At 41.0% G+C, this 20,940-nt stretch overlaps 2 protein-coding genes across 5 annotated transcripts in view; both read left to right on the forward strand.

Moving 5' to 3' along the window:
• The first annotated feature begins 441 nt into the window (after positions 1–441).
• Positions 442–7,058, forward strand: mymk (myomaker, myoblast fusion factor). Of its 4 annotated transcripts, none has more exons than XM_064296256.1 (7): positions 443–576; positions 1,176–1,340; positions 1,942–2,056; positions 2,263–2,411; positions 2,562–2,678; positions 3,740–3,880; positions 4,095–7,058. In XM_064296256.1, the coding sequence occupies exons 1-7, from the start codon at positions 517–519 to the stop codon at positions 4,215–4,217; spliced, it is 870 nt and encodes a 289-aa protein (XP_064152326.1). In that variant the 5' UTR covers positions 443–516; the 3' UTR covers positions 4,218–7,058. The 4 variants fall into 4 exon arrangements, with proteins under 4 accessions (XP_064152330.1, XP_064152326.1, XP_064152328.1 ...); XM_064296258.1 differs by having other exon boundaries at positions 1,205–1,340; XM_064296260.1 differs by having other exon boundaries at positions 442–576; positions 3,740–7,058.
• A 7,355-nt stretch (positions 7,059–14,413) lies between these two features.
• Positions 14,414–20,940, forward strand: part of LOC135233741 (uncharacterized) — a 90,922-nt gene continuing 84,395 nt past the window's right edge. Inside the window, exon 1 of the mRNA XM_064297569.1 lies at positions 14,414–14,615. Coding sequence (XP_064153639.1) covers positions 14,609–14,615 — 7 coding nt within the window. The 5' untranslated portion in view covers positions 14,414–14,608. The remainder of the gene's footprint in view (positions 14,616–20,940) is intronic.

Raw genomic sequence — 20,940 nt, forward strand, 5'->3', positions numbered from 1 at the left:
ACTTTTTACTTTTTATTTTTCCTTGGTCAATAACTAATTATTCGTACTTATTAATTTATTTATTTCTGTGTATATGTTATTATGGCAAATCTGATCCACCATTAAAATTCATGGTATGCAGGAAAACTACTAAATTATTGGTGTTTGATTGAATCAAAATCTTGTGAGCTTATTTTGTGTTTGGATAACTTAAAGTTTAATATATTTAGCTGGTGTTCAGACAGTGCCTTCTTGCCTGGTCACAATTATGAGGTAGCTAGTAATCTGGACCCATGGTGCATTTTAAAAGTAGCCCAAAAAAAAAAAAAAAAACAACACCTGCAGCTTTAATTTATTTTCACCTGCAAATTCATCATCATCCCACTGGACAGTGTCAGGAAATTATATTCTCCTACTCTCTTTGCTCCTACCAGGCAAAAGCAAAGCCCCCTCTCACACTACACCCTTTGTGCTTCTGTGAGTTCTACAGGCAGATACAACAACTGGGTGGAGGTGGGGCAACAGTTGCCTGTAGACATGCTTCTAACTGCAATCATAACGTCTTGCTCCTCCACAGAGATAACAGCATCAGTGAAGGTAATGAGATAGAGCTTTAACGTACACATTTATTTTCTGTTTTTAAGTGAAAGCTTCATCTGGCTTCAGTCATGAACCACAAGTCAACCACGTCTCAGAAATGTTAACTATATGAGGATTGCATATAAAACTACATAAAATGTTTGTGCTGTTGTTTTAAAATACTTTATTCCTATGTCCTAAATGAAGCAATGTGGTATGTGTCTGATGAAGCAATGAAGAAATGCGAGTAGCGATTGTGCTGGGTTTATAGTTCAGTGAATTATGGGTCACCTTAAAACTAAACAGCTTCAGGGGAAGGGTGAATTTAGCAATGGTTCTCCTCTTGTTCCTTGCTAGCAGCTGCTGCATGACCACATGGTGCTATGCTGGTTCTTCTATTTCTGACAGGCATTTAAATTTTAAAGAGCTTTGTGCGACAGCTGCCAAAGCCACACTCTCTTCTCCCCCTTTTGCTCACAGCTTTCCTCATGTGTTGCCTCACTCTGTACTGAAAGTGCTGGTGTCATTAGCAAACTTCTCCATCTTAAAACCTTGTTCCCCACTTTTACTTTTTTGAAGCAGACCTTGTCGTCATAAAACAGATCTTCTCTACCCAGGTTTCCCACACAGTACCTTGTTTCTCCAGGATGGGTGCATTTATTGCTAAATTATTGCTCCCAACCATCAGCAGCTTGGTGCTTCTGCTGGTTGTCAGTGTGGCAACCAAAAGAGGCTTTCATATGGAGGCAATGGTCTACTTCTTCACCATGTTTTTCACTGTGGTAAGAGCCCAATTAACTTTATAAATGTGTGTGTGTGGATAGGCTTTGGACTCTGGGAGAGAGAAACTTAAATCTGCAGGAGTAGGCATTTGTATTAAAATGTACAATTAGACTATAAAGAAAAATGGCACTGAAATTTTACCTAAGAGATATGTGGACTCTTCAGCTGGGTTTTTGCAAATGCATTCATTTACAGTCTCTTGAGGTCTGGTTCTCTTTGTGTATGGTTTCTCTTTATAACCACCCGAAACCTGGCAGAAAAAAATGTAAATTTAAAATTTCCAACAGAAGTGTCTTAGATGACAAAAACATGTTGCTGTAAAAAATTTAAAATTTTTTTAAAAGTATTATATTTTTATACATGTCGCTTGTGGTGTAGGTTTCAGCAGAGTAGAATATAAGGTTCTTGATATTAAGAAAAGAGACCAGGGGACAAAAATGAATTGCCAGTTCACTGGAGGATATACTGTTCTATTATTGCACAGCACATTGGCTGTTTATGCTTAATTGTAAGCACTTTTAGTTATTTACTGTAACAGAATGTAAACCAAATGTATTATTATTATGGGCTGAGTGCATGTATGAATCTGTTTAATTCCAGATTTACCATGTATGTGATGGACCTGGACTGTCTGTTGTATGCTTCATGAAGTACGATATTCTTGAATACTTCTGTATCTTCGGAACAGCAATTTCCATTTGGGTCACCCTAATAGGTTTGTGAAAGTATTAGAAAAACAATCAAGAATATTCTCTGATTTCACCACTGTTTTGTTGTCAATTATATTCTTCCTGGTTTCCAGGAAAATTATGTCAGATGGAATGTGTTCTATCTGACATAATATGCTATATGCTATATATATGCTATCTGTGTTCCTGTGCCCTCTAGTAAAGAGTGTATTTTGTATTTGTTTATTCACAGCCCTTGGAGACTTTGATGAACCAAAGCGTTCTACCCTCACTATGTTTGGAGTTCTGACAACTGCTGTGAGAATCTACCAGGACCGATGGGGATATGGTGTCTACTCTGGACCAATTGGAACTGCTGTGCTGATGATTACCTTAAAATGGGTTTGTTCATTTAGGCACTTTGATCATTTGATCATATTGCAATAGAAGGGCATCACTGCGCTTGTCCATCTATATTTCAGTGCCTTGGTTTTTTCTGTATGTGCATATTGGTGTGCATACATATTCTGACAACGGTGTGTGTGTCTACAGCTACAGAAGATGAAGGAAAAGAAAGGACTGTATCCAGAAAAAAGTGTTTACACCAAGCAGGTGGGACCCGGCTGCTGCTTTGGAGCCCTTGCTTTGATGTTACGATTCTACTTTGAGGTATTAATCCCCTCTGCCATAACTTTCTTTTATTTAAAGTAATATTTTTGTTAAATTTAAAATTATATATGTCAGTGTATTAGATGGTGTAGACCACAGGTTCCAGACACAAATGCAATAAAAAAATGAACCTCTCCAGCCATGAATTTGGTTTGCCAACTAGCAAGCTAAGGAGGGTTTGCTTTGTTTCATTTCCTTCATATAAATTATATGGGCCACAAATCAATATGCCACATACATTATGTTGTATAACAGGGGCAGGTAACCCAGGTCCAGGAGTGACATTTCTGGTTTTTGTTCCATCTCAACTGATAACGAGAGATTTATAGACTTTTAAAAGTCTGAGCTTGAATATTCTAAATGGTGACAGGCTGAATGCTTCCTGCACCTGGCCACCTACATTCATTAGACCTGATTAATTAAAACTAATTAAAAGGAATCCAATTATGTAGTTATAGGTTTGGTTGAAGCAAAACCAGGACATTCTGTGGGGGACCAGAGATGCCTACCCCTGGTATATAACATGCATTTTTAAATCCTTTATGCACGATTTACAATTTTTTTTCTCATTTTATTTATTTTTTATTTTTTGAGTCAAGTACCTTTGTTTTGACCTTAGTTGTGAGCTTATGGAAACAGTCTCACCAGAGGTCAATGGTCATTCTACACCAGCCTTTCCATAGTTTTAGTCTTGAAACATTTATGATGCAATAAAACAGTTCCTGTAGATATACTGTCCTGTGGGTTTTTATTTTAACCCTAATTTTGCTGATTTTAGCAGCTCAATTAGATCTCCAGCTGTTGAATAAGGTGTGCTTTGTTGGGTTGGAGTGAAAACCTACAAGATTTCCAGGAACAGATTTGGGAACCACAGCACTGAAAAAAGCAAGAATTGTAAAATGTTCAGTAATTTTAATGAAAATACCATATTTATCCTTCACCCTTCCCAGTCAGGAATCTACTGTAGTAATCTCTCTATTTTTGTTCCTTCTTTCTGCTTTAATTATATGTTAAACATGACATAAATGATAAATGATGACACTGTTCCTTTGTCCCAATAGGAATGGGACTATGCCTACGTTCACAGTTTCTACCACCTGTCCATGGCGGTGTCCTTCATAATGCTCCTCCCTAAGAAAAACCGACATGGGGTGACAGGGGGAAAAGCTGCAAAACTCAACTGCTACACCCTTTGCTGCTGTGTATGATGCCTTTTTTGAATGGAATTGTAGGGTTGATCCTCTTTCTGGGATGTGGGGACTTTTCCCTGTAGAAACATATGTGCAAGGGCTAACACATGTAAAAAATTTCTTCTTACAAACATTGCACACAGAAGGAAAAAAATTAAATCCCATAGAACAAAACTGTTAACAAACGCTACCCTACAGAAATGAAAATTGTCTTTTTTGATGTTAGGTGCCCAGCCTTGCTGTGAAGGAAAAGACTTGGACCACCCAGGCATGCCACTTCCAAAGGCCCTTACTGCGAGCCTGTAACCCTGGCCTCCCATTTCATCAACACCATGCACCTGCTAATTAAAAGAAATAATCTGATGAAGGGGAAACAGGCAGTAGGTTTCAAGAAAGCTCAGAGTAAGAAGATTGGGTAATGTGAATATATGATAGAAAAGGCCTACCTTATAGTATTGAGAGAACCGATACAAAAATCGAGATTTAAAACATGGGGACACCAACGTTTCTAAAACATAACATTGGTAAAAATCTTAAATTGTGAAAAAGGTTGTAAAACTGACTGACATTCGTGATGAATGAATTAACTATCTTTTTATATGTACTTCATATAAAAGGGACCACTTAGTGGTGTTCTCCCTGAGAAATAAATTAGGCTTTTAGCTGCACCTCTGAAAATTCCATTAAAGTACTTTGTCTCCAGGTGCATAAAATAATTTATATTGGTAATTTGATAAAAAATGGAAATTTGACCAATAACCACTATGACCATAGGCGGTTTTACCATAGGCCATAGGTAGGCAATTGCTTGGGGCCTCGTCCACCGAAGGGGCCTCGTGAATTGGTTTCCTTTTTTAAAATTTATTTATAAAACATTTTTCTTTTCTTGTCACTCCAAACGAATCTGTAATAGATAAAAATAAATCTGTCTACATGTAAATGTGGGCCTATCCAATTAGATATCTGTATTTGCCAATATTTATTATCACCTAAATTTCACATATAATGAACTGTTCCACCTTGGTTTTCCTGCATTTGCGCCTAATCAATGACGTAGAAATTCGAGTTGCCATCAGAGACAGAGAGTCACGATCTTTGTTACCATAAAGCGTTTTAAAAGTGGATTTGAGAAGAGAAAGAGGAAGAAGGAAGATGCCCAGTTTAAGGAAAGTTTGCCTAAACTGACGAAATTCTTTAATAAAACAGCCAGAGACTCCACGACGGAGGAGCAACAAGTAGAGTGAGAGCACCTATTATCGACCACCCTAACCATAGTGTATTTACTTCGTATTTATTAGAGAGAACTGGACATTGTTACCTATTTAAATGTAAGTCCTGTAAAAAATACACATAATAAATTGTCTAAATGTAAAAAACCAACTTCCTATACATTTAGTTAGTTTTTGATATAGTAATACAGCCTTATTTACTATATCAACTTTAAGACAAGCAACTCGCTTGGAATTAACAGTTATTTTGCATCCTGCGACTTGGGTTACAACAGTGAATATGTACGGATCCCTAGACATGCTGATATAGCGACCACCCTTTCTCATATTAACCTCAAATACGCAAGACAGGACACTTATACAGTATGCTCGCAAATTAATGTCAAGTTCCATTCATTTATATGGGGTGGTCGATACACGTCCACTTAGCAACAAAAATCTAGCGCTGGGCCACCTCTGAATTATTTGCCGGCACATAAAAAAATTGCAAAAGTACTTAAAAAAAATAATTACTGGAGGATAACGGGGACATTTTTCCTACATAACTAGGTACAGGTTGTTACCGATATTTCGCTTATTTTTTCATATATAGTTACAAATCAGTTTACGTTTTCCTGTCTGTCGAACGAAGTTGGTTGATAATAGGTGCTCTCGCTCTAGCTGACTTTACAACAGGTGTAACGTTAGCTGAAGAAGCTGAGCTAGCTAACGTTAGCACCCTGCTGCCTCAGCCTGTCGTGCACCCACCGCACCTACTACAACTTCTAGCGTTACTGCCTCTGCTGGTTGGGGTGAACCAGCTACAGTGTGGGAGGAAAGTGTCAGAGGCGACACCGACAGACAGTAAGCAGCCCACCACAAACCAGACACCTGCTCGGACCAGGACCTTTACCCCTAGAGAATAGTGGATGTTCAAATGCTTTATCAAAAACATGTACTATACGTTTGTCTTGAAAGAATTAAAGATGATATACTTATCATCTTTTTCTTGCCATATTGTCTTCTTCTAACTGACTGAAGGTCATTTGAAGTTCTTTAGTTAGAATTCTCATTTGGGTCTGTCCTTTAGTTCTGTGGCTTTGTTAACTGAAAAGAGCTGCCTCCAAATAGTTTTTGTTCACTAGCTATGATTGCATTAAGCAAAATGGAGAAGGGCCTCACATTGGTCTTTGCCTGGGGCCTTCAATTCACTAAAACCGCCCCTGACTATGACCAGATTCAAATAAATTCCATTCATGTTTTAGCTTTGTGCATCTGTATGAGGTAAGAAATTTGTGATTCTCCTTCTCATGAACCAGATTTTTATTGTTGGAGACTAATCTATGTGTGATGTGTAGGGACATCAGTTTTTCCAAAAGCAATTTTCTGATCTCACCCTTCATCCCTCAACAAGAAGTTGATAGAGCCTTCATATCCATACATTATCATATCCTAAATATAACAATAAAATAGTTTGCAGCAGTGCCAAAAAAATGAGCTCAAATGAAATATAAATCGAAAGATTTAAACTTTGTGATTAAATTTCAGTTAGGTCCGTTTTTTAATAGTCTCCTCATCAGTCTTTCACAGTGCTTAGTGTAAACTTGTTCATAGGAAGAGACTCTTTCTACATCAACAAAGTTTTTTGAAACAAGTTTGTAACAATTTTTTTGTCTCTGTCCCAGAACCTTCTAAGTGTCAACGCAATGCCTTATTTTGTGCAAATAATTTGTAATTAGCATTAGTGTTGGCAAAGCCCTGAGTCAACAGCTTATTTAATCTTTGCTGCGGTTTGGATGATATAAACTAACTGTCATTCAAGTGATACCACTTTGTTCACGATCACCCCTGTCTCTTCTAAATGCCAGCTTATGCCAATACCAGGCCAAAAGTTTGTCTGAAATAAGATTTGAAAATTTAAAAAGCATTGTAAGTGACAGAAGATTCAAAGCTGGAAATAAAAATTTCTTCTTTTTTGGCAACATTGTGTTTGAATTCTGGGCGTCAAAGGGGTGCAGTGGGTAGAACTGTTTTCTCACAGTGAGAAGGGTTCGAATATAGCCTGGCCTTTCTGTTCTGGAGTTTGCATGTTCTCCCTGTTTCTGGATGGGGTTCCTCCCACAGGCTAAAGACATGCAGGTACGCTAATTGGAAACTCAAAATTGCCCATAGGTGTGAGTGTGTGAGTGATTTGTGTATGTGCCCTGCAATAGACTGGCAGGGGTATATTCCTGGGTCCAGGGTGTATTCCTGCCTCTCGTCCAATGCACGCTGGGATAGGCTACAGCACCTGCTATAAGACAAAGATTTTGGCTGGGACATTATACCTTTAGTGAAATTTTGTGGTGGTTCTTTCATGTCATGGAGTTGTTTTGCACCTATGGGGCCCTAGGCCAGGATTTAGGTCCTCCAGCAAGTACAAACAGCTTTTATTTAAAACCAGATATCCCTTCCAGCTACTCTCCAGGAAGCTCAAACTTGGCTGCAAATTGATATATCTAGCCAGTGATCCCAAGCATACGTCAAATTCAACGAAGAAGGAACCTCAGTCTCCAGACCAGAACTCAATCAAAAAAAATAGACCACAAATGCAGACCAAAGGATCTGAAGGGTGTTTAAAGATTTTTTATGAGGACACGCTCAGGGAAGTGTGCAAGCACTAAAACAGGGGTGGCAACAAGAAACAAACTTGATTTTTATTTCACATTAAATGTGTTTTTTTAGGGCTGTCAAAGTTAACGCGATAATAACGTGTTAACGCAAATTCGTTTTAACGCCACTAATTTTTTAAAGGCACGTTAATGCAAGTTCTGTTATGATGAACGTTTGCCCCACCCTTATGCTGCGTTCAAGACAACTCGGAACTAATAAAAAACGAGGTCCGACTTGTGAAAAAAGAAACTGAACGGTCGTAGAACTCTGAATTCTAGATCGGAAATTCAAGCATAATAAATAATAAAATTTGTGGTACGAAAGAAAAATGGTGTATTTAGGCTTTTAATGCATTTTCATTTGGGTGTGTGATTATGTGATATGCGTTAGTATCGTTTATGTTTCCCATTCATTATAGCAATATGTGAAATTTAAAAGTTACGATATTAAATTGCCTGGTATTGTTGAGCTAATTTCGAGTAGCTTCACCTGGTGCTTATCTGCCCTAATGAAGGTAATGCAAGTACGTAATTGCCACCCGGTATTTATAGCTCCAGCGGAGGCTGCCATAGGCAGTTCATCATGTTTATAAACTCAATTCCCTTGTGCTCGCTGCCTCGCCCCAAATGGTCTATTCACCGCAGGCACAATTTATCTAACCTGATCTACCCACCCTTATCCACACCTCAGGAATTCACTGTCACAGGTGGACTATGGAACTGCCAGTCAGCTGCCCAGAAAGCTGACTTCATTACTGCCTTTGCCAAGACAAAGTCTCTTGACTTCCTGGCTCTCACAGAAACTTGGATCACTCCCGACAACACCGCCACCCCAGCTGCACTGTCTGCGGGATACCCCTTCTCGCACACCCCCAGGGCCTCTGGACGAGGCGGGGATACCGGTTTTCTCATTTCCTTGTCCTGGAAGTTCTGTGTCCTCCCCAGTCCTAACCCTACTTCCTCCTCCTTTGAATTTCATGCAATTACTGTAACTCATCCCTCAAAATTTCACATTATTGTTCTGTACTGTCCTCCAGGTCCACTCGGCTCTTTCCTGGACGAGCTGGACACTCTCCTACGCTCCCTCCCTGAGGATGGCACTCCTGCTATTCTACTGGGAGACTTCAACCTCCCACCAGAGACCTCCCAACTATCCAGGGTTGCCTCACTCCTCCAGTCTTTTGCCCTATACCAGTCTTCTTCTCCCCCCACACACAAGGCTGGTAACCAACAAGACCTTGTATTCACCAGAAGCTGCTCCATTCCCCAACTTATGGTGACACCCCTCCATGTCTCAAACCACTTATTTCTTTCTTTCTCCCTCTCCTACTTACTCCCCCACAATTCATTTAACAGCTCACCCACAGTAACTTTCAAGAGAAATCTCTCTACTCTGTCACATTCCTCCCTCATCTCCACTGCTCTCTCTACACTTCCCCCTCCTGCTTCTTTCTCTAACTCTGCCAGTTGACCTTGCTACCTCCACCTTCAACTCCTGCCTCTCCCAGTCCCTTGACTCACTTTGTCCTCGTGTCCAAACCAGCACGCATTTCACCCCCCTGCCCATGGCTTACTGAGTCACTACACTCCAACAGAACATCACTGCGGCCTGCAGAGAGGAAGTGGAGGAAATCCCATCCTCTGATGACCTGACCGCATATCACACCCTGCTGGCAACTTTCACATCTGCCCTCACATCAGCTAAAGCCTCATTTTTCCAATCATAGATCAGTGCATTTGTCTCTAACCCACGCAAACTATTCTCCACCTTCTCTTCCCTCCTCATTCCTTCTCCACCCCCATCTCCCTCTTCCCTTTCTGCAGATGACTTTCTGGCCGCCTTTGAAGGAAAGGTGGCTGCAATCCGGAGCTCCTTTGCCCATCCAGTGAACCCCCCAACCCCTGGGACAAACCCACGGCCACACTGACCTCCTTCGAGATGCTGGAGGACTCCGATGTACTGCAACTCATCACTTCTCATCGTGCAACCGCCTGTCCACTTGACCCCATCCCATCTACAGTCCTCCAATCCATTTCCAGCGAGATCCTTCCCTACCTGTCCTCCATTGTTAATTCCTCCCTTGCCTCTGGTCATGTTCCCTCTGATTTCAAGATGGCTCATGTTACCCCACTCAAGAAATCCACCTCAGACCCCTCTGATGTAATGAATTATCGACCCGTATCGCTTCTACCTTTTCTTTCCAAAACCCTTGAGCGAGCAGTGCTTAAACAACTAACCTCTTTTCTCCATCAGAACGACCTACTAGACCCTCATCAGTCTGGCTTCCGATCCGGGCACTCAACAGAGACTGCCCTCCTGGCTGTGACGGAGGCACTCGCCACTGCAAGAGCCTCAGGCCTCTCCTCTGTCCTGATCCTCCTTGACCTGTCTGCAGCATTCGACACGGTCAACCACAAAATATTCTTCTCCACCTTGGCTGACATGGGCATTGCCAGGACCGCCCTGTCTTGGTTCGCTTCCTATCTTGCAGATAGGTCCTACCAGGTCTCCTGGATGGGGATCTGCCTCTGCTTCTCATCCCCTTGTTACGGGAGTACCGCAGGGATCTGTACTGAGTCCTCTGCTTTTCTCCATATACACCACACCATCTTGGTTCAGTTATTAATTCACACGGCTTCTCCTACCATTATTATGCAGATGATACGCAACTCTTCTTTTCTTTCCCCCCCTCGGCTACACAGGTCGATGATAAGATATCTTCCTGCCTGGCTGACATCTCCACCTGGATGGCCAGCCATCATCTGAAGCTCAACCTCAACAAAACTGAGCTGCTCTTCTTCCCATGCAAGACCTCCTTACTACGTGAGCTCTCAATCACAGTTGATGGCACCACAGTGACTGCCTCTCACTCTGCCAAGAGCTTGGGGGTGGTCCTGGATGACCAACTGGACCTCAAGGAGCACATCAAGGCAACATCACGGTCCTGCAGATTCCTTCTGTACAACATCAGAAGGATTTGACCATACCTGACGACGCACTCCATCCAGCTGCTCGTCCAGGCTACGGTGACCTGTCGCCTTGATTACTGCAACTCTCTCCTTGCAAGCCTGCCAGCTTGTGCCATACAGCCACTACAGATGATTCAGAATGCCGCTGCCCGACTCGTCTACAACCTTCCCAAATTCTCCCACGTCACTCCTCTGCTGCGATCACTCCACTGGCTACCGGTCGCTGCCAGGATCCGGTTCAAAGCCCTGACCCTTGCCACTTGTTACATGTTGCCCCATCCCAGCACTTTGGTAATTTGTATTTGTCCTAATACTGTAGCTTATTCTTCTGCCTAGTTGGCTTTGCAGAGGTTAGGTCTGAATAGTGTTCACTGTGTGAACTAAACTGTGTTCTTGGCTAGAAATAGCTGTACAAAATAAGTATTGTATCTTACTGAACCTGTGTTTAGTAGTTGTCTATGACCATGAAATTCACTTTTTGTACGTCGCTTTGGATAAAAGCGTCTGCCAAATAAATGTAATGTAATGTAATCCATCAGCAACTTTTTTTGCTAGCCAGCTTAGCTAGAAAACTGTCAGGGCGGGCGAGGGAATGGACCCAAACGCAGAGTGAGGGGAAAAACACAAAACTCCCAAAATAGAAAGAACAAAGACTGTACTAACAAAACCAGAAAAAGGGGAACAAAAAGCCTCGCAGGGCAACTGTTACGTGCCATGTTTTTCTTTTATGTGTGGACTTCCCTGCCTTCACCTGTCAGTCACCATCCACCAAGTCCCACCTTCACCAAGCCCCACCCTCCGTGTCAATTCCGGACAGCCAATCAGAACTCGCCACATCTACTATATAAACCCCACCTGTTGTAACAATGGATGTCTGACTGTTTGCTCTGTGTTGTGTATTTGACTATGTATGTTAACCACTCATTTCAACTTGTCTTGTTTTATGTACACTTCCAAGGCTTGGGACAGGTAAGACTGGGGGCTCCTGTACATATGCCCGTAGGCTATGTTATGTATAGATTCACTAGTCCTTAGGGGTGATTGCCAACCAATTGTGTTTCAGTCTGCTAGTTAGAGTAGATAGGCCTTTTGTTTGTGTACTTGATACACTAGATTAGTTTACTCTCTGGTTTAGCTAGCTTGTTTTTTTGTTCTTTTGGCAACATCCAGCGTCCGTTGACCCTGGTAGTGTGTGTCTGGGTTGTTATATGTCTGGTAGTTTGTTGCACCGTTTTGTTCGTTATCACAGTAAACACCCGTGCACTGAGTTGCTGCTTTGTCTGTGTTTTTTTTGTTGTTACCATATCTACAGCATTAACATCTCCCGGCCATTAACATCAAGTTACATACCCCATGCACCCCTAGACCCATGGGGTAACAGCAACTCTCACAAACACAAAGGAAAACTTCAAAACACGCCGGAAACAAGAAAAAACAAAAATCCAAAAGCACGTAGAAAACAGAACAGGGGCAGGAACACTCAGGGCAGAAACACGATCGGAAGCATGATCAAACGAACTAACACCAACAGCAAGCAAGGATCCAGCACCTGAGTCAGGGGGAAGGGAAACTTAAATAGGCGCGACACAGACGAGACACAGGAGGGCACAATGAACAATCAGGCCACAGAGAGGGAAGGGAAAACGAGACAACCAGCAAACAATAATTGGCTAATAGAAAACAATGATACAATTAAACAGGACACAAAACAGAAGTGCCGCCCTCTGGCGGCCCAACAAGGAAAACACAGACAGAGGGAAAACACAGAGCCCTGACAAAAACGTCATTTTGCTCAGAAATTAACACTGCAAATGATATAACTAAACACCTGGCTGACAGTGATACCATATTTACATTTCAGTACTACTGCAGCCTAACTAGTTTCGTGGTTTCACTCTATTTACTCATTTAATATACTCCTTAACAGTAAAATAAAGCAGCGTTTTCTGTGGGAATCCATGTTTTCCCGAGTGAAACAGCGTGAACGCAGTTTTTCATTGTCTGGGCATATTGTTCAGGAGAAGGGAGCTGCCCTGTCGTCTGACAATGTAAACAGGCTTGTCTGTTTAAACAACTGACTCAGTGCAAAGAAACAGAAGTATAGCCTAACTGTTGTATCCAAAGAAATGGAAGTATAGCCTAACTGCAATATCCTAGTTCGAGTCCTAGTTCTGTATTATACTCCCTTTCCACTGTTTCCTGCTCACTTTATTTATTGTTTTATTTTGTATCATCCTGTTTTGATCCCACATAGTAGAAGGGTATGTTTTTGTGAGCCTTTGTTTTCCCCATGTGAGGTTGGACACAATTACATTGTGTGATTTGCTTTAGAAGTGCGAGGGATCCAGGGAATGATCTTTGAGTAATGGAAAATTTAGCAGACCAATGTACCTGTTGTACAATGTGTCTGTTGTTGCGATGCACTGAGGTCCATCGTTTTGTGTTAATACTTTAAAAAACGGGATGTTTTAGTGAACCTTTATAAGCGTAAAGTTGGACACACTACATCGTGTGAGTACTCATATTACTAAGTAATGTTAAATTTAGCAGGTCAATATGCCCATCGGTTGTTGCCTGTTGGGCTTGAGTTTGCCATGTTATGATTAGAGCACATTTTGTTATGCTAAATGCAGTACCTTTGAGGGTTTCTGGACAATATTTGTCATTGTTTTGGGTTATTAATTGATTTCCAATAATAAATAAGCATAAATTTGCATAAAGCAAGCATATTTGCCCACTCCCATGTTGATAAGAGTATTAAACACTTGAAAAATATCCCTTTAAGGTACATTTTGAACAGATAAAAAATGTGCGATTAATTTGCGATTAATCGCGATTAACTATGAACAATCATGCGATTAATCACAATTAAATATTTTAATTGATCGACAGCCCTAGCTTTTTTATATATAGTTTTTCTTTGATCATCTTTACCAAGAGTGGCAATACTTTTGGAGGCCAGTGTGGGTATAAGTGTGTATGTATGTGTGTGTGCACACATTTGTATGTGTATTGCGTTATTTTAAGGGGAAAGGTGAATTACAATGTATAATTGTACAGTATACACATTGTCTAATGAATGCTGAAAATAAAATTATTTACTTTAGGCTTTTGTTCTTGAAGAAGCAAAATTGTGGTTACATGACTATAAGTGATCTCAGTGGACTGACTTACTTTACCCAAAACTTTTTGTCAGTTGGCTTACATTTAATAAAACAATCAAAATAAACTCCTCCTGGTAACTCCAGTTTTCTTTTTTGAGTATAACATTTAAGAGACATGCTAGTACCGTTGTTAGGTATTTATGTGGGAAATTATCCCTGGCAACACTTGCTAAAATCCATGACTAGAATTTCCCAGCCACATGTGAATCTCAGGACTACAAAGAAATTTTTATGGCACTGACCCCCAGCAAACAGTCTTTCCCTTTCTCTGCAGGAATTGCAAGAAAAAAAATTGTACTTTTAGTAATGATGATATGAAGCATTTTTCAGTTTTTTTTTACTGTCCCAGACGCAGTTTTATCAGAATAAATATTTAATATTTAATTTCCATTTGACAATGAATCTTTTAAAATTATAACAATGAGAAAAGTGAATTTCATTACACAAGGAAGTCTTTCTTTTCTACTGGGTGCCTTGTTTTCGAGATGGATGTGTGAGGTTTGAAGGTATATTATGTTGTGCTGATAACCGTCAACCTTTCCAGCGCCACTTCACCGGCCAACTGGAAAACCAGAAGCCATACCTCAACAGCAGCAACAATATTGACAGAAAACACAACAGGTTCCATAGCAACAACTGGTGGGCTCAAAGCAAGCACTTCACAGGGTTAGGACTTTCACTATGCAGCCAATTAATCAACAGAATCAGTCTAGCCTAGTGACTGTTCCTGTCTGAAATATATTCAGCATGCAGGGTGAGTATATTGATTCACTCTATAATGTATATCATCTTGGCAACATTATATATGGGTGTGTGTGTGTGTGCGCATCAGCAAAATTGAGTAATATATATTAATAGAAAACCTGCATCATCAATTGATGACTGCTAATGTTTCGTGCTCAGTAACATATTTGAAATTTGATTTGTGTAATGAAACATAACAGTAAAACACTTTCTCATTTCTTGGACTGGAACTTTTTCCAAAAAGTTGCCTTTTTGAGTTATATTGAGATTTTTATATGACACTGCCAGTGTAACACAAAAAATTATAAGTATATACTAATTATGTCATGTAGCTGTATCTCCTCTTTTGTTGAAACAAAAAACTGTTTATGGTGGCTCATAGGTTCAGGGACTTGTGGTGTTAACTTCAATAATAAACAATAAAAGTTCAAATGTGAAATAATTACACTGCCACCATTTTGCGAGGGAATATAACTATAAACTGCCATTTAGACATAGAAATTATTTATTTGCTTTTGTCTTCATTTGAATTTAACCAATGTCATCTTGTGTAACTGAAAACACCAGTTTGGAGAACACATTTGGATGGATGCAGAACCTTTCAAAATCTTTATATTTGGACATGCATTGGGCTCTTAAATATAGACCACAGGTTTTTGATAGGGTTCGGAGACTGAAATGGCCATTGATAAACACTGATTTGTGGTGATTTTGAGGTATGTTTAGGGTCATTGCAACTCATGCAATGTTCGTATTTTTATCTTAACTTTGGCTTACTTTTGATCGGCTCGTACGAGTGTGCCACGTCGGATTCAGCAAACGCTTAACTTCAGAAAACTGTCATAAATCACCGGCATAAACATTATGAATTCCACCTGTTCGTAATTGAGCGTGCGCTCCCGAGAACTGTGAATTAACATACTTAATGCCCCAGTGATACTATAAGGTAATGCATCCCACCCCATTTGTCCCCAAGATTCATTCACGAAATGGCACCCAAGACAAAAAAGAACTTCACGAGTTCGTAGATTGAAGTCCTGCCGTCAGAAATAACTCAAGGAAAGCATGTGTTATTTAGCAGCGTCAACAGTAAAATAAAGGCACCTGCTTAAAGGCAAGGAATGGGAAAAAATTACAAATGCTGTTAACGCAGTGTAATCTGTCGTCCGTACCCTCACAGAAAAAAAATGGTTTGATATAAAATTGTATTCCAAAAAACGTCTTTCCAAAGCAAGTAGATGCATGAAATATAAAGTCAGTACATTTTTTACACAAGAAATGATGGTTTAACTAGTTAATCCCATCCCATGTAATGTCTCCCCTGGGTCTGATTTTTAAAAATAATTCCACCAAAATTCCCAAATCTGGGTTAATTTCAGTGTGTGCAATGTGGCTTGTCCTACCACCGTATCACCATATAAGGCTTTCCCCATCCTCGCCGCCGGGCAGAGTGCTTCAGCAGCAGGTGTGATGCTGTGTCGTTTAATTCCGATTAGCTAGCTACATACGATTTCACCATTTAAAAGTCCAAGGTCCAAAAATGTTGTGTGCTGCGTTCAACTGTACTAACCGCTATTCTAAGGATTCTTCTCTCCAGTTCTTTCGGTTAATACATTTGAGACATTTTCAGATAAACAAGGTTCTATGTCAAAACGCGATTTCTGACCAGTTTGGGGTTTCAGTTGATTCGCATAAAGTCTTGTCTTTTAAAATTTGTATATGTTGTTGGTGAAACCAAATTGGTAAGCCGTTTGGAAGTTTCTTTAAGAAGACAAGCTAGCGGGATTTACTTAGCTAGTGGGAGAAAGCTTACTGTTTTGCTAACGATCTATCCGTTTATCGAGCCAACTTGCTAGCTAGTTATCTGATGATCTGATCTGATCTGTCTAGCTATCTAGAGTTCTGTTATCTATCTGTCTATATAACTAGCTAGCTAGTTAGAAAAATAGATAAAACAGATCATTAGCTATGTAAATATCTTAACACTAAACGTTGCACAATTCACTATTTTGAAATGTTATGACAGTACGGTTCTGTGGTTGGAAGGCCACGCTTGTTGTCCAGATGTAGGCGTGTCTAATTACCTTGTAAGGTAGTCGCGGTGGATTGTCCTGTAGTTGTGGACTCCAGTCTTTCGCTCTACTGCACTTGTGTTGGTTGCAACCAGAGACTGTAAAAAAAATATGGACAAAGCTACTGTGACGTCACCCATTGACTCTCCGTGGGTCTCTAAAACACGTTTTGAAGCTCAATGGCGGGCGCGGCCATTTTCTCGATTTGGAGCCAAAACCATAGAGTTAAGCGGTCTTGTGATTTTTACAATTTGATTGACAGTCCGGTACGGAAAAGCCCATCAACCTGAACGAGGCTAGCTGACTGTCTGCCGTTATGTTTTAAAATATATTATCAGATGTTCACGGAGTTTAATTTCCATCCGTGACTGTACTGTGTCATGTAATCACGTTATATGTATGACATTAAAAATACAATTAGGCTATGTTCAGTTATCTTCAATTTATGTTTCTTAGCAAAACGAATATGCTTAGCTAGCATATCAGCTTGCCAGTGAGCTAGGTAGGCTATCCGTGGTTAGCTCACGCATTAGCAATATGAACCACAGGGGAAGAACATCGACTGCACTGATGGTCAATCAATCAGAGATGTGTAGACTACTGGTGATTTGACTAGGCTAATTTTCATATAACTGTCTGGTAGACCTGCTGTTAACCAAGCAAGTTATCGTCGTAGGTTTTCGCCACAGTCAGTTAATGAGCCATTAACTGCTACTACTACTCCATCGCCGTTTGTGGTGTTACTTGCTGGGTGACGCTAGCTGACCAATCGTTCGCAAGTCACTTTTTACCGAATAAAAATTAACACTGTCAGCGGTGATTAACAAATCTACCAAGTATTTTAATAACTGGTCTACAGGCGTGTAAATATGACAACGCACTTTGAAGAGCAAGTTTTCCACCTGTTGCATAAAGACAAAAATAATGTACATTGAATTTCTAATTATTATTATTTTCTTGCTAGCTTCTAGCTTTGTCACATTCGTGCAGCATAGCCCAGGTAGACATTTACGGAATGTACACGACTGACAAGCCGTCAAACACGTTTGACAGATGGAATATTTGCCGGTTAGGGTTAGCTAGCTAGTCAAATGGCTTGGTAGCCGAAGTTGCGAACTGTTTTAGCATAGGCTACTGGACTACCACATATAGCAAATAAGCGTTAGCTGATTACGCTTTCTGCCAACTAATTATTTGGTTAAGTGGGCTAAAGGAAATAGTAAAAATGACTCGGCTACCGCAAAACTTCAGAGGAGGATTATTTCATGGTCGTCTAGTGCAGCTGTAAATAGCACACGCTATAATGAAACCACTACAAAACGGGATGCCTGCATTTTCTGACTTCGCACAGGTGGACCGTGGTCGGAGCCGCAATGTCAAGGCCAAGAGACGCCACCTCCCACCCCAGTGACCACAGATTGTAGCCCCTACTGTAGCTTAGTCCTCTGTAGTAATCAGGAAGTGACGCAAGCTGTACCTCATTGGTCCAGAACAAATATTGGCACTGTGCCCAAATGACGCAATAAATCATGAAATCGACCCATGGACAGCCATAAGACGAATAAAATACACCTATTATGACTATTTGTTCTTGTGAGAAAAAATGATTGACTTAGTATTTTGATCGCATTTGTACCGTAGACTTACATGGAAACCGAATATGAAAACACCTATACTGGAGCCATCCGTAGTGGCGCTAGTGAGCAACCAGCTTCAAAAACGAAGTCTGGCCAAAACCAGACTTCGTTTTTGAAGCTCATTTCCTGGTGTTGTAGTTCCTGGTTGCTCACTAGCGCCATTTTTCATATCCGGTTTCCATGTAAGTCTACGGTACAAATGCGATCAAAATACAAAGTCAATAATTTTTTCTCACTTAGTGTCGTCCTCACGCGGTTCTTGTTAATGTTCATAACCGAGAATGTCTTCTCGCACAAGTATGTCGAGCCAAACAAGCTCAGCATTTTCTTAGCAAATGTTCGAAAATCTTGGAACCTGCCTTTATCCAGCTGGCGGTAAAAGTTGACAAGAGGGAGCTGTTGGTGCCGACTGCGACACTCGGCGTCACACTGCAGCTCAATGAGCTCCAGCTGCAGGTGGTCTGGAGCGTCATCAGGGTCCACGGAGAAAGGAGAGGAAAAAAGCGTGCTCTCCTTTTCAATAACTGCAAAATCCTGAAAGTGCTGTTGAAAAAAATGAGATGTCTGCTACATACCTCCTCATTCGCGCACTGATATTGTTCTGTGGAAAACTGGTCATTATTTCCTGCAGCGATGGGAAATGTGTGGTATTGGGCTGCGTTTGTGACAGGTGCCTTTGGAAAAGTAGCAGCTTGGTCCCAAAGGCTTTGATGTGTGAATACAGTTGGCTTACCACTGCATTTTGCCCCTGCAGGCTCGTGTTCAGCGTGTTCAGATGTCGTGTTATGTCAACTAAAAATCCAAAATCAGCCAGCCAAACAGGATCAGATAGTTCTGGCATCTGTTGTCCCCTTTTTTGCCAAGAATTGTCTGATTTCCTCCCTAAGAGAGTAGAAGCGCTGCAGTGCAGACCCCCGACTGAGCCATCTTACGTCGTTGTGATACACAACATCTCCGTATTCAGCCTGGATGTCGAGTAGAAACTGTTGAAACTGGCAGTGGCACAGGGCTTTGGAGCGAATATAATTAATAGCCTTTATCACCGGTTTCATAACATGATCATATTTCAGATTTTTGGCACAGAGAACTTGTTGGTGAATAATACAGTGGAGTTTTATAGCTTTGCCTCCTTCTTCGCTGACTTTGTTACAGACTAGGGTTGATAATCCACTTCGCTCGCCAGCCATGGCAGGTGCGCCATCCGTAATAATCCCAGTGACTTTATTCCACGGTAGTTTCATGTCATCTACGGCGGAACAAACAGAAACAAATAAATCTGTTCCTCTTGTTTGGTCCTTAAGACAGTGGTTCTCAGAATCGGTCCTGGGGGCTCCTTGCGTAGGCTATATTGGCTTTTCTCCATTGGTTTTGATGATTTACAAGAAAAAAATAATAGCCTAATAATAATTAGAAATTCAATGTAGGCTACATTATTTTTGTCTTCATGCACCAGGTGGAAAACTTGCTGTACAAAGCGCGTTGTCATATTTACACGCCTGCAGATCAGTTATTAAAATACTTGGTAGATTTGTTAATCACCGCTGACAGTGTTAATTTTTATTCGGTAGAAAGTGATTTGCGAACGATCGGTCAGCTAGCGTCACCCAGCAAATGAACACCACAAACGGCGATGGAGTAGCTAGTAGCAGTTACTGGCTCATTAACTGACTGTGGCGAAAACCTACGACGATAACTCGGTTAACAGCAGGTCTACCAGACAGTTACATGAAAATTAGCCTAGTCAAAAATCACCAGTACACATCTCTGATTGATTGACCATCAGTGTAGTCGATGTTCTTCCCCTGTGGTTCATATTGCTAATGCGTGAGTTAACCACGGATAGCCTACCTAGCTCACTGGCAAGCTGATATGCTAGCTAAGCATATTCGTTTTGCTGAGAAACATAAATGGAAGATAACTGAACATAATTGTATTTTTAATGTCATACATATAACGTGATTACATGACACAGTACAGTCACGGATGGAAATTAAACTCCGTAAACATCTGATAATATATTTGAAAACATAACGGCAGACAGTCAGCTAGCCTCGTTCAGGTTGATGGGCTTTTCCGTACCGGACTGTCAATCACATTGCAAATTCACAGAACCGCTTAACTCCATGGTTTTGGCTCCAAATCGACAACATGGCCGCGCCCGCCATTGAGCTTCAAAACGTGTTTTAGAGACCCACGGAGAGTCAATGGGTGACGTCACAGTAGCTTCGTCCATATTTTTTACAGTCTCTGGTTGCAACAGTCTCTGGTCGAAAGCAGTGCGATTTGACGCCTCCCATTCATTTCCTATGGGACAACCGTCAATCTGCCCCGCAATGCATTCTGGTAGCGGCGCGCTGAATCGACGGGTAGCAGCGCGATGAAAAAGTTGAGCAGAGCTCAACTTTATGCAAATGCATCCGTCAAGCGCGTTCCATTGAGCCAATCAGGTGAAAGGCTGGGCTGCTGTTTCTTCAGCTGGCTAGCCAAAATCTTGTTTTGTAAAAAAAAAGTTCCGTGCATTTTGAGGATGGAGGAAAAACAGAATTTCTGTAGCTGCATTCCTGGTGTTATACAAGGTAGAGAGCAACTATTACTAGCTTCTTGTTGCGGTCCATTGCGGGTTTAT

Source organism: Anguilla rostrata, chromosome 10, assembly GCF_018555375.3.
Source record: "Anguilla rostrata isolate EN2019 chromosome 10, ASM1855537v3, whole genome shotgun sequence".
Lineage (NCBI taxonomy): Eukaryota > Metazoa > Chordata > Actinopteri > Anguilliformes > Anguillidae > Anguilla > Anguilla rostrata.